This window comes from Camelus dromedarius, chromosome 17, assembly GCF_036321535.1.
Source record: "Camelus dromedarius isolate mCamDro1 chromosome 17, mCamDro1.pat, whole genome shotgun sequence".
Classification (NCBI taxonomy): Eukaryota; Metazoa; Chordata; class Mammalia; order Artiodactyla; family Camelidae; genus Camelus; species Camelus dromedarius.
This window is the reverse complement of record NC_087452.1, coordinates 42,695,416-42,708,142: the sequence shown is the minus strand read 5'-3', so window position 1 is coordinate 42,708,142 and position 12,727 is coordinate 42,695,416. Positions and strand designations below refer to the sequence as shown.

Sequence of the window (12,727 nt, the reverse complement as noted above, 5' to 3'; positions counted from 1 at the left end):
CGCAGTGGCAGGACGTGGCGTCCAGGGCGGCGCTGTCCCCCACCTCCGCCCTGTTGCTCCCATTCTTTCCCCTGAGCTGTCAGACTCCAGACCCTGCCCGCCAGTTCACAACAATGGGAACTCCAGAAACAAACCCAGCAACTCCCCTCATCTCAGCGTGACTCGATAATCCTTCAGGAAAGTAATGCTTCCTTTTGGAGACAGGTAGTATCTTACTTTTCACAAAAGGAAAATATGCTTTTTATAGAAAATGAGCAAATACAAACAAACAAAAACAAGAACAAAAAAGCACTTAAGCTGCAACCTAGGTAGAAATATTATTACCATCTTGGCACATGTCCCGCCAGACTTCTTTACCTGCATGTATGTGCTCACTAAAGTCAGAGTTTTCTAAACATTTTATGTTTTACTGTGTTTTGACCCTTTAACATTATATTGTGAACATATGAACGAGACAGAGGCAGTGGTTGCACAACACTGAGAATGTACTAAATGCCACTGAACTGTTCACTTTAAAATAGTTAATTTTATGTCATGTGAATTTCACCTCAATTTTTAAAAAAAGTGGGGAGAAAAAAACAAAGCTGTGGCCCCGAACCAAATCTGGCCCACTGCCTATTTTCATATGGACAAGTTTTTACATTTTTTTTAGTTGTTGAAAGATAATCCAAAGAGGATTTCATGACACATAAGAAGTATATTCAAATTTCAGTGTCTATAAATAGAGTTTTATGGAGACACAGCCACGCTCCTTTGGTTGCTTATTATTTATGTCTGCTTTCAGGCTACAGCAGCAGAGCTGAATAGATGCCGTAGAAACAGTGTGGCTTGCGAGGCTTAAAATATTTACCATCTTACCCTTTACTGAGAAACTGTTCTGGCCCCTAGTATAACCCCTCAGAAGGAGAAAAAAAAAACAAAAACAAAAAAACCTTCTAACTTACTTAAGGGCCAAGGTTGGTGTTGTTGAATGGCTTTCTTCTGGAGAGACCCTTCATTCTACTGCCAAAATCTTCAGATTACTGGAAGATAAGTATTTTTCAAAGGAGGAATTGGGAAGCTGTCTGCTTTCCTCCTGGCAATTATGTCTTCATGTGATGAGCCTACAGACTACACTTTAAAAATACTACATCTTCATCCATTTATCTGTCAGTGGACACAGAGGTTTCTTCCAAATCTTGGCTACTGTAAAGAATGGTGCTATGAACATGGGGGTGCATATATCCTTTAGAATTAGCGTTTTTGTTTTCTTCAGATAAATACCCAAGAGTGGAATTGCTGACTTGGATAAAGAAGATGTGCTGTATACACAGATACATGTATCTATATATACCATGGAATATTACTCAGCCATAAAAATGAAATTTTGCCATTTGTGACAACATTGATGGATTTGGAGGGTATTACACTTAGTGAAATAAGTAGGAGAGAGGAAGACAAATACTGTATGTTTTCACTTAAGTGTGGAATCTAAAAAATTAAGTGAATGAACAAGCGTAACAAAACAGACAGACTCACAGATGCAGAGAACAGACTAATGGTTACCAGACTGGAGAGAGGAAAAACAGGTGAAGAGGAGTGAAAAAAATCAAACTACTAGGTATAAAATAAATAAGTGTACAGCACAGGGAATACAGCCAATATTTTCTAATAACTTTGTGTGGGGTATAATCTACAAAAATATCAAATTACTGTGTTGCACACCTGAAACTAATACTGTAAACCAACTATCCTTCATTAAAAATACTAGAGGATAAGACAGCATTTCTGATGCTGTGGTGGGTATCATAAAAATATCGCTGGTGGCGTGCTCAGTGTGGGAGAGGTGAGTACCAAAGAGTAAGCCCAGGGGAGTGATTGCATCCTCTCTGACCCTCGGTCTCTTCTTTCTCCCCCATTTCCCTAAAAATCATAGCCAACAAGGGCAAGGGAGAGACTCACTGACCTCAGTACAGCTTCTCCACAGTCCTTGCCAGAGGTTCCAAATGCTAGTCTGAGCAGAAATGAGAAGTCTGACATCTCAGCTGCCCGTCTTTCAGTAGTGTGAATGAGAGTGCATACCCATCCCGTCTGTCTTGCTTTGCTGTTGCGCTTGTCTTTTTTAATACTCTAGCCTCAGTCTCACACCTTTCCCAGTGTAGCCCCCTTTGTTCTGGTCCCTGGAGGATCTCTCCAGAAAGCGGCCCAGTTTGCATTGTAGACGTGTGCCTAGAAAGCTGAGGGGAAATTCTGTGTACCCTGGCAGTTCTCACAGGATTTAACCAGTAGTTATATCTCTTTTCTTTTGGCCATGGATCTCAAAACTTTTACCAGTTTGGTCTGGGTCAGGCAGTTAGAGGTTCTGTTAACTTACCACCATAAATAAAAGAAAATTATTATGCATTACTGTGATTATAACTTTAAATATTATTTACATAAAATATTAATATAGTTGATTAAGTATGAATGCTACTTAGAGCTATGCAGTGAATTCATTTGTAAATGAAACATTTCTTTAATATTTTATATCATATTCATGTTCAAAAGGTATTTGAGGTAAACTCTGACAAAGCAAGGATCAGCTTACTTGTTTGTAAATGGAGGTGTAAGGGAGGGACTGGGGTGTAGTCCACACGGGAGAGGAGGGTGTTGCCTGATCCAATCCTGAGGCTGGAATGTCCAGGTCAGCCTTAAGTCTGGAAACCGTGACCTCCAGGAAAGTCATTCTACAGAGTTGAGATGCTGCACTTGAGCCATGTCACCACTTCCTTTCCTGCGTAATTCTGTCTCATTCCTTGGGCTAGCAAAGATTCAAAGGTAAAAGGCCCACGAATAATGCTAGCTGCATGGTGATGCCAGTATGTATCATCCAGCGGAGGTTTTGTTATAGTGTTTAGTCTAGAAAGACGGATTCTGTCAGCTCTGCGCATAGTCCCTAGCCCGGAAGTGCCTCTGGTCTGCCCGGCCGCTGCAGACTCACCCACTGCGTCAGCTTCCGTCTCTCTGGCTCTGAGGTCCTTCTGTGGGTCGGGCTTCCGGCCCCCGTGGGCTCTGCGCTCCTGGTGCAGGCCGTCTCCTCATCCCCTGCCGACTCCTCTCCCAGCCGTGGCCTGTACTGGTGGGGCTGAGGGGAGCCCAGTGGCCCAACCTATGAGAATAGGAGCCTGGAACATCCTGGAACCATCTCGTCTGTATTTACCTTTGAATCATTTATATATCTCTTATGTAATTCAAGGAATATGTATGGGTCTACTTCTAGATATACACACACATATATATTATATATTTCTAGATTTAAGAAATTTTTTTCCCAAACCATAGTAAAGGATCAGTCTTACAGTCTCATTTACATTCATTCCAATCAAATAAATTGTAGGGGTGATTCTACGGTTGTACAATCTGGAAGCAAACTAATTATCAGTAACAATTATAATGACTGTTTATTGGTGATTTAAGTACCGTCTGATTACAAGTTTATTTTTACTCATTCTCTGTATTTCTCTAGGTGAGTGATCTCAAGTGCAAACCATTGTTTGAGCCTGTTCTGTCTTTAACTCTGATCCTACATGCAGTTCAACTAAGGGTTAAGCAATGCCTTGATGGCAAAATGTTATCAGAATGAGTCTGACCGATTGTTTTAGAAATATCTATAATCAATATCATTTTTTAAAGACCCTGTCATCCAGTGTAGTTGATTCAGCCCTTTGCATTGAGAAAAACCCCTTCAATATGTTCTCCCAATGCCTATATATGAAGTTTTTATTCACTGGAGTTTCAGCACTTGGCTTTCTACAGACAGCTCACTCATTCCTAGTGGTAAATGATACCAGGCTCGCAAAACAGCTCGGTGCCTGACAGTTAGTGTTGTCCTGGTTTGCACTGATCCATTCCCAACTCCACCTCAATATCATAACTCACATTCTGAGCAATTTTCAGCCGTAACTCACAGAATTCCCTTAGCTCTATCCCACAAGTTCATATCCCAAGGAAGAACTGATGGTGTCTGATCAGCTGGCCCCCATACCTTCCCTGTATCTCCAGACACCAAGGACCACATCATGTGAAGGGGTTGACCTGACCCGGTTTCCAGCAACTTCATTTTTTTTATTTGCTTGTTTTCACAGTAGGACGTGAGAAGAGTTTAAAGACGGTCCTGATGGTACTGAAAAAAACTACCAGGGAAACTGCGTCATCCTAAAACCCAGACTCACTTCTGAAAGACGACCACGTTCATCCTCTTTAATGGTTTCTTCTGGCATCTATTTCAGTATTTCTAATCTCTTCTACTACTGTTTATTGACCAAGCAAACATGGGTTGGCATCCTGCTATCAAGGAGAAGGGTTCAGCTCTCACCCCGTGCCTGTTCCCCTCTTCCTCCATCTCACCTTCCCGCAGGAGTTCTGTCACAATCTTGGCTGCTCCCTTGCTCTCTCATCTTCCCAGGTCTTTTTATCACAGTTCTGTGTTAACTAAATGGTCAGTGTATACACTATCATGACTACTGCTATCTTCCAAATCAAGAAGTGTACGATGATTACGTTTCTTTCCTTCCACAAGTTTTCTATTTTCATTTCCTGGACTTTTCGTGCACCTATGATTGGGATTTTTTTCCCCCATATGCTCCCATGTATCTGTCAAATGCCATGTCTATTATAATATCCAAATCTAAAAAAGTACCAGTAAACTTTCAAGTTCCGTGTTTTTCCCCACGTCTACTCCCTTAATTCATCTATGGCTCTTGTCTAGGGCTGTTACAGTGTGGTCATATGGGCATATCATTCACCTCTCCTCTGGGTAGGTCTTCTGTTGTGCACTGAAGCTGGTATTTTTCTCTTTCTTGATTTACTTATTCATCTTTCTGAGGCACATCCTTCAGTAACTTTCTAAGAGAGAGTACATGGGAAGTAAATATTTTTAATTCTTGGAGCTCTGAATAGCTGTTTATTCTGCCTTCATACTTGTTGATAATTTGGCTGGATATAAAATTCTAGGTTGGGAATCATTTTCTCAGAATTTTGAAATCCTGCAGTTTTGTAAGCCCTGTGGCCTTCTATATTCCAAGTTCTTCTTGGGAAATTCAACCATCCTCTCTTCTGCTGAATTGCTTACCATACCTCTGGTGGCTGTCTTCCAAGTGCGTGCTCTTCTACTCTCACCACTCCTCCCAGTAACCTTGTTATTTGGAATTTGTATCATCTTTTTACTCTTACTAATTTTAGTGGGGTTTGGGTATGAGCAAGTGGGCAGTTCTTACTGAGTGGCTGGCCAGTCCACCATGTTTACTCCAAGTCCACAGATCTCTTTGTTTCCAAGTATTTAACCCCCTGCAATCCCCTTTGCATATATTATGATGCTGCTACTATTAGCAACCTTTAGAGTAGTTGCTGATGTTCCCATTTGATAATGAGACAGCTGAGGCTCCAAGAATGGTAGTAGTTTCCTTAAGTTTCAAGAGCCAGCCTGAGAGATACTCAAATTTAAAACCATGTTTTTCCTGCCCTACTGAGGCACGAGGGTAACATTCAGTGCTGCCTCTGTGACAGAGGGCAGTAGTAATACAACAGGTTGGTCCACGGCTGCTCCACATCTTGCTACAGTAACCTAATGCCACTGCTGGGATGTGAATTTTTCCTTTGAACTATTCTCTGAGCCACAGAATACAAGCTTTCCTCTTCAGCCACTCTTGTATTCCAGAGTAGGAATTGGAACACCTAAAACCGAGTAATTGCTGGTGGTCTGACTCATACAGTGGAGTATATTAGAACAAGGAGAACTGAAATTATGGTGTTCAGGTCTGAGGGAAAATACACCGTAATATATAATGGCTCTATTTCAGAGTCTAGCACACAAAGAAATAACTTTCCTCTTTGAAGCTTTCACTTAGATTTTCACATAAGACACAAATAGCATTCTCTATTTGAAAACAAAAATTAAGTTACTGCTTCCAAAGTCCAGCCTTTTGAAGGCATTGCAATTGTTCAGCTAAGTGGTTATTCTTAAAAAGAAAAAGACTTTCCAGCTAGTATTTATGAACAAGCACACCTACCTGATAATTCATGGTGTTTATATGTCACTTCGCCTTTCTGTGGTTATAACAGCAGACGTGGTTTGTGTTCAGTGATGCCTTTGTGGAGGGTGCTTTCAGGCAGGACCTCCTCTGACCTGAGGCAAGTCATTTTGCTGCTTGGACCCTCAGGCTTCTCATCTGTGAAATAAAATCATAGAGATGATCTGCAAGTCCTCTTTTCGCTCTTGAATGCCATTTCTACATCATCGATGAAATCAACTTCAATTAATTATCTAAATCAGTCACCACTGACTTCAGTGCATGTGTGCCTACAGAAGAATTGGTTCGTTAATTTCTTTAATACTTACTTATTTATTCATACCCAGAGCCGGGTCTACTGTGGACAGATTCCATCCTTAGCTTCATTGAGTTCATAATCCAGAGGAAAAGGCAGACAAAAACAAACTCTCAAATAGTCATTGTGATAAATACCATGAAAGATAACAACAGAGTGCTAGGAAAAGACACGTTAGACAGGGGAAGTGGAATGTCTCCAAGAAGGCTTCATTGGCGAAATGACGGGCAACCTCAAAGCACGAGGAGCAGTGAAACAAGGGAAGAGTGACGGACACAGCATTCCAGGCACACAGGCACCGCGCGTAAAGACCCTGAGGGTTTAAAGAGCTTGTGCATTTAAAGAACTTGACGAAGGTCACGTGGTTAGACCCTAGTGAACAAGACAGGCTGGCCTGAGATAGTTAGAAACCTACAAAGTCTTGCCCCCATGGTGAGCATTTTGTGCAACATCAGGAAGGCAGGCAGAGCCACTGAGAGAAGCTAAGCAAGAGGAGGAGGGGATTCAAGCACATCTGTAGATAACTCTGGTCCTGCTACACACGCTGGAGGGAGGGGAAAACAGATGAAGGCAGTTCAATCCAGATTCAGTCTAGACAAGGGATGGGGGTGGTTTTGATGAGGAGGCAGTGGTGGTGAAGAGGGTGGATGTTCCCCACTTGGGGTATCGTCATTGTGTGTCTGTAGTCAGCTGTGGTGCATACAGTGGGAGATCTGTGGCCTCACGTGTCATGGTACTTGGACGTATTAATTCCTCAACTCCACTGACGTATAGGGGTTCCCACTGCCTTTCAAGGTGGTCTTCTCGGGCAGCATTCCACATAGCCACATGTGATCCACAGGAAATATTCCCACATCCTTTTCCTGACAAGCTTTTGGAGTGCAGGCCTTGCCTATGTGACTCTCTGTCCTCAGTCACTCCCATCTCTCCGCCACTGAAGAGCATCCTCAGCCCCACTTCCATGCAGACCACACGGTTCCCCCTTTGTTGGTCATTCTCCAGATAGTCTGCCCAACAGTTCAAACCCTGTGATGGGAATTCCAGCAAAAGGGAGCAGAATTTCAGGAGTTGGACTACTCAGCAAGACTTCCAGGAGAGCAGAAATGTGACCTCTATGAACAGAAATGTGACCTCTATGAAGAGCAAAGAAAGTAGGATTTGCAGGCTTGAATTGAGAAAACAGTGGAAGCAGAGGGGGCTGCGATTTCCTAGAGGAATGAACAGGGAAGGACTGGAGGGAAACCAGAGGCGAGACTTTCGGTAGAAAAACGTGGAAGAATGGGAGTGGCATCTCCCATGACATTTTGTCCATTCTGAAAGCTTCATACAAAAGTCAGAAGAACTGCCTGGGTTCTGGGACCAATCACTTTTTCAGTGAGTTCAGACCAGTTACCAGGAAAAAGAGTAGGTTGTAGCCTAACCAGAGCTCACCGTCTCTCCAACAGGAACTACTGCTAAACACGGGCTGCGCTGCAAGGCCTGTAAGATGAGCATCCACCACAAGTGCGTGGACGGCCTGGAGCCCCAGCGGTGCATGGGCAAGCTGGTAAGGGCCTGGGCTGGGAGTGTGCCCTGGAACCCCCTGTGCAGGGCTCCACCCTGCCCAGTCAGATCACTCCATTCAGACCCCTTCCTGGCAGCACCTGGGACACCAAGAAGGTAGCCCCGAATCTTGTGTTGGCGAACTTGGCTTCCTGGTTGGCGTAATGATAGAGCAGGGGGAGAGCTTTGTCAGCCTCAGATGTGCATGTTTCACTTGTGAAAAGGATCCAGGGTCCTTAATAGGGTGGACAGCAGCCTGACTTGGGTTGGGAGTTTCTCAGTTTTTACACCAGAAGTTCTACCTCTGGGACTGTCTGGATTTTAAAAGTAAAATTCAGGCATCCTAGTAACCCCCTCAGCCCCAGGATGATGAGGGTGGTTGGCTGCCCTCACCTCACACTTAATTGGCTGACAGCTCAGTGGGTGTCAAGAATGGGCTAGAGATTACTTGCTCCATGTCTGTGGGGCAGTTAGTGGAAATCTACACTGCTTCACAGATCATGGCGGCCAAACCAAGGGAGGTGGGCTCGGCCTGGCCCGTTCTGCGCTCACCATCCCATCTCAGGGGCGTGGGCTTCAGGACTGGTGCCACACATTGATAAAAAGCAACCCAGGGCACTTCTCAGGATATCTGAAAGTAGGATGGCCAAGGAACTCTAGAAGGGACCCAGAATGTCTACCCTAGAGATACTGAGGGCATGAGAACTGTCTTCAAAAAAATTCAAGAACTGTCACCCAGAGGAAGAATTCCATTGTTCTCTGTGGCTCCAGGGAAAAGACCTAGGGTCAGTAGGTACCAAGCCTTAATCAGAGATAATGTCACCAAAGTCCTGCCTCCAGGGTGAGTGAGAGCTCCTCCTACCCAGCCCCCAGCACTGGCAGTGTTCACAGGAAGATACAACTTGCAAGGAACACTGGAGAGGATTCTGGGATTCTAGTAGAGGCGGGGCCCCTAAGTTCCCTTCTAACACTGGGAGACAGTAAGTCAAGACTCTTAAAGAGCTCACCTCCTTACCCTCATTGGCAATGTCCTCTTCTCGAAACCCCCCGCCTCACTTGCCCCCCTCCTCCTCCTCCAACGGTGATGCCCACAAGCCAAGGCAAAGACCGTGATGAGAAGTCAGGAAAACAGAAAGGAACCTGGAACACACAGCGCCCAATTCTGAGCAGAGCTCATGAGACATACCAGGGACCTGAGGTCTACCTGTGAGGTCTGCTTGCCCATGCCCGACGGGGAGGGGCAGGGCTGGGGGGGGCTTGCTTTCTGGATGGAGTTTTGCTCCATTGGCACCTGTACCTCCCCACCCCCAGGGATAAATTATAGGACATGTCAGCTTCTTAACGGGAGATAGGGAGGTGCCCCTGGAGAAACCAACTAGTTTCGTTTTGAGAGTTCTTGTGTGGTTGTCTCCTTTCATCAGTGACATTAGGCCCTTCTCTTTCTCATTCTCTCTCCAGCCAAAGGGGTTTCGGCGTTACTACAGCTCCCCCTTGCTCATTCATGAACAGTTTGGATGCATTAAAGAAGTTATGCCCATTGGTGAGTTGGGACATGGATGGGTTGAGTTGGGTTGGGGGCAGCAACATCAACACTGGTGGCTGCTCCTCTCCCAGGTCCCAGGGCCACAATACCAGCGAGGGCTGTGTGTGTGCATTGGTTTGGTGGCGAACTGAGTTATGGTCGTGTGTTTTTGCTGGAGGGAAAGCATAAAGTGGACCAGATTCTCCAGGAAATTTTGTCCTCCCCCTGGTGAAGCCTGAAAGGCACTCAAGCCCCAAAGGCTGCGGATAGACTCTGCCAGCCGTCAGCAGCCTGGTGGGGAGAAAAGAGCTTTGAGGACGGCAGCCCAGACATGGGTCAAAGCCCAGCCTCCCCATCGGCCAACTCTGTGTCTGAACAAGTTACTCAACCCATTGGGCCCTATGAAATGAAAACAGCCATGGTTGCTTTTCATAATTTTTGTAAAATATATATACGCATTATAAACCAATGCTTGGAAGGGACTCAGTGAGTATCAGTTATTCTTTAGTGAGGACAAAAAAATGTCTTATATTTTATAGATCTTTCTGGCTTAATGTATTTTTTAACAATAACTTGCAGTTTACTTCTATTGTTTCTCTCTTTCTGAAAATCTCCGCGTTTATGTTTGCTTTGGGTGGGGGCAGGGGAAGCAAGTTTTAAACTAGAAATATATAAACCAGATGGTTTTTCATTAGAAATTCAGGAAGGCTGGTAACATCAGATTCTTTCCAAACACTTACCTCCTACTGCAGACTTTATGTCGCAAGACTTCCTACCTTGGTAAGCAGAGCCTTTCGCTAGAGGAAATAAAGCTGGTCTCTGGGAAGAATCTTGACCTTGGCATCCTGGGGATGGATAACAAAAGAAAAAACCAATCAATTAGGAAGCGTTTGAGAGCAGACAGTGCAGGGGAGGGGCCTGGAAAATGGGCACACGTCATGGGGGGGCACATCTGCGAGGAAAGTTTGACCAAAAAAGCCCCGTTTTCCCAGGGGTTAGTGTGTCTGTCGTGCAGAACCTACTTCCCGGTGCTGTTAACCCAGGATGTGTGACAGGTGGTTGGCGGTGTCCCTGACAGTGACTTGAGGAAACCCTTCTCAGATGAGCCTTCTTTTCCGTTGCAGCCTGTGGCAATAAGGTGGACCCCGTGTACGAGACCCTCCGCTTCGGCACCTCCCTGGCCCAGAGGACAAAGAAGGGCAGCTCCGGCAGTGGCTCTGATTCGCCTCACAGAACCTCTGTAATTGTCTTCTTCCTCCCTCGGTTCACCTGCTGTGGCCCCGGGCTGGGCAGACTGTGGGTTCTACCTAAATGAATCCTGGCGGGAGTCTGTAGGGAGCCAGGCAGCCTCCAAAGGGACCTCCAAGTGCCTTGGACCATTAAAGGTTAACTGCCTGTTGCCAACATCCAAACATCCTTTTACTTTCCTCCTCAGAGACCAGGCTCTTGGTCTCCTGCTCCTCGACTCCGTGTACTCTTCCCCTCCCTTCCCACCAGCATTGGGTAGCAGAGCTGCCAAAGCAGAGAAAGGTTTGAGCCCAACAATGGGCAGAAGCAGGGAAGTCCCAGCTGTGTCCCGTTCTCCTGGCTGCACCCCAGCTCAAGAATACAGCCAATGCTCACATTTTCTCAGCCCTTTCTAAGACAAGGTACACTCTAGTTTCACACAAAAACTGCTCTCCAGAGAGCAGTGATGCAATTCTTAAGACAGTGTCATGCAAATTTCATCTTAGTTCTTCTACTGATATCAAAATCTCTGCTTAGTTGGCCACTGAAATAATTTTGCCCATTCCATGCTGTTCCCTCTTTTCCCCAAGACTTCAGATCTTGTGGAGGTTCCTGAAGAAGCTGACAGGCCAGGAGGCGGGTACGACCTACGGAAACGCAGCAACAGCGGTAAGTTGGGGCGTGGAGATCAGGCACCGCCCCGGCGCGAACAGGAATCACATCCTCCATCATCCGGGTCAGCAGGCAGTGGCAGCTGACTTCCAGGCCCCTCTCCTTCTCTGCCAGCTCTGGGGTTCAATCTGGGCACGTTTTGATATTCTGGACAGAAACTGGGCTTAATTACAGGTGGGTTTCAGGAATTTGACTATAATACTCCCTGAGTTCCATCTCCTGAGTTCTCATGCCCTAAGGACATAGCTGTACTGGGGTTTAGGAGTCACTTCCAGACCTTTCTGTTCACATGTCATTTCCCCCACTGACCTATGCTGGATGAGCAAACCATCCCAGAGAGAAGTCAGTCACTCCACGCTACACCGGAAGTACTCAGGTAAAGTGCCTGCTCAGGTCGGGGGTGATGCGGGGGCGTGGGGGCCTCACCCTGGCTCCTCCCCAGCAGAGGTAACTAAGACTCATTCAGAACCTGATCTGCACATCTAGGCAGACGTTCTTTATTAATAGCACTTGGTTTTCTAATAGCTTAAGCCCTTCTTACAGTAATTTCTAAAGTATGTATTAAATGCTAACTACATGCTATTGTTTGCTAAGATTGATGGAAAAAAAAAAAAAAAACCACACCTGTTAAAGCAGAACTTACACATAACCAGCCCCTTACGCTTGAATCTTGATGCTGAGCCTCTATGACGTCAACAACTACTTCATTTCCCCTCATTTTTCAAAAAAATATTTTTGAAGTATTTACTACCACCAGCAAAACTGCGTAGGTCACCAAGCTGTCCTCGGGTCACTCATAACACAGCAAGGCTGCAGGTCCTACCTTGCGTTGTTGCCTTGGGCTGAATGCATTCTCCCAGCAGAAGTTACCCCTCCCAATTCTAATCCCCACAGGTGAAGCCCAGGGGTGTGCTACCTTGGACAGACTGTCCTCCTGACTATTTGTCCCTGCCTTTTCCAGATAGGAAGCTCAAGACCTGCATTGAACACCCCATAGCTGCTTTGTCAGCAGCGGTTTTATGAGGTACCACTTCCTTAGCTCTAGGAATTCATCATGGCTCTTTGCTGGTTGGGACGGTGCCTCTGTGATCCCACCCCCCGACCCTGCTTCATCTATCAGGGCCCCCTTTGCCAACCCGCACACACCTGCTAAAACACACCGCTAGGCAGGTGTCACATGGGGAAACCTGTGCATTCAGACTGATGCAGGTGTTAGTTGAGGACTTAGCAGTGACAATAGAGAGATGAATCAGAGAGCCAGCCACCAGGGGAACCTCCCAGCCAGGCAGTAACACTGCAGGACCACCCAGCCCAAGTCTGTCCAGCTGTGCACATCCAGCAACCGAATCCAGCCAGCATCCCCGAAGTTCATCAGTATCTTAGGAACAAACTCCCCAGAGGTTGGTACAGAAACCAGGTCTG

The 12,727-nt window shown here is 45.7% G+C and overlaps 1 protein-coding gene across 3 annotated transcripts in view; it reads left to right on the top strand.

The window, feature by feature from the left end:
* STAC (SH3 and cysteine rich domain) overlaps positions 1–12,727 on the top strand; it is a 204,049-nt gene that overhangs the window by 151,832 nt on the left and 39,490 nt on the right. For all 3 annotated transcript variants that reach the window (XM_031469899.2, XM_010982044.3, XM_010982042.3), the window contains 4 exons: positions 7,788–7,888; positions 9,343–9,424; positions 10,531–10,646; positions 11,224–11,302. In XM_031469899.2, the coding sequence (XP_031325759.1) occupies positions 7,788–7,888; positions 9,343–9,424; positions 10,531–10,646; positions 11,224–11,302 (378 nt within the window). The remainder of the gene's footprint in view (positions 1–7,787; positions 7,889–9,342; positions 9,425–10,530; positions 10,647–11,223; positions 11,303–12,727) is intronic.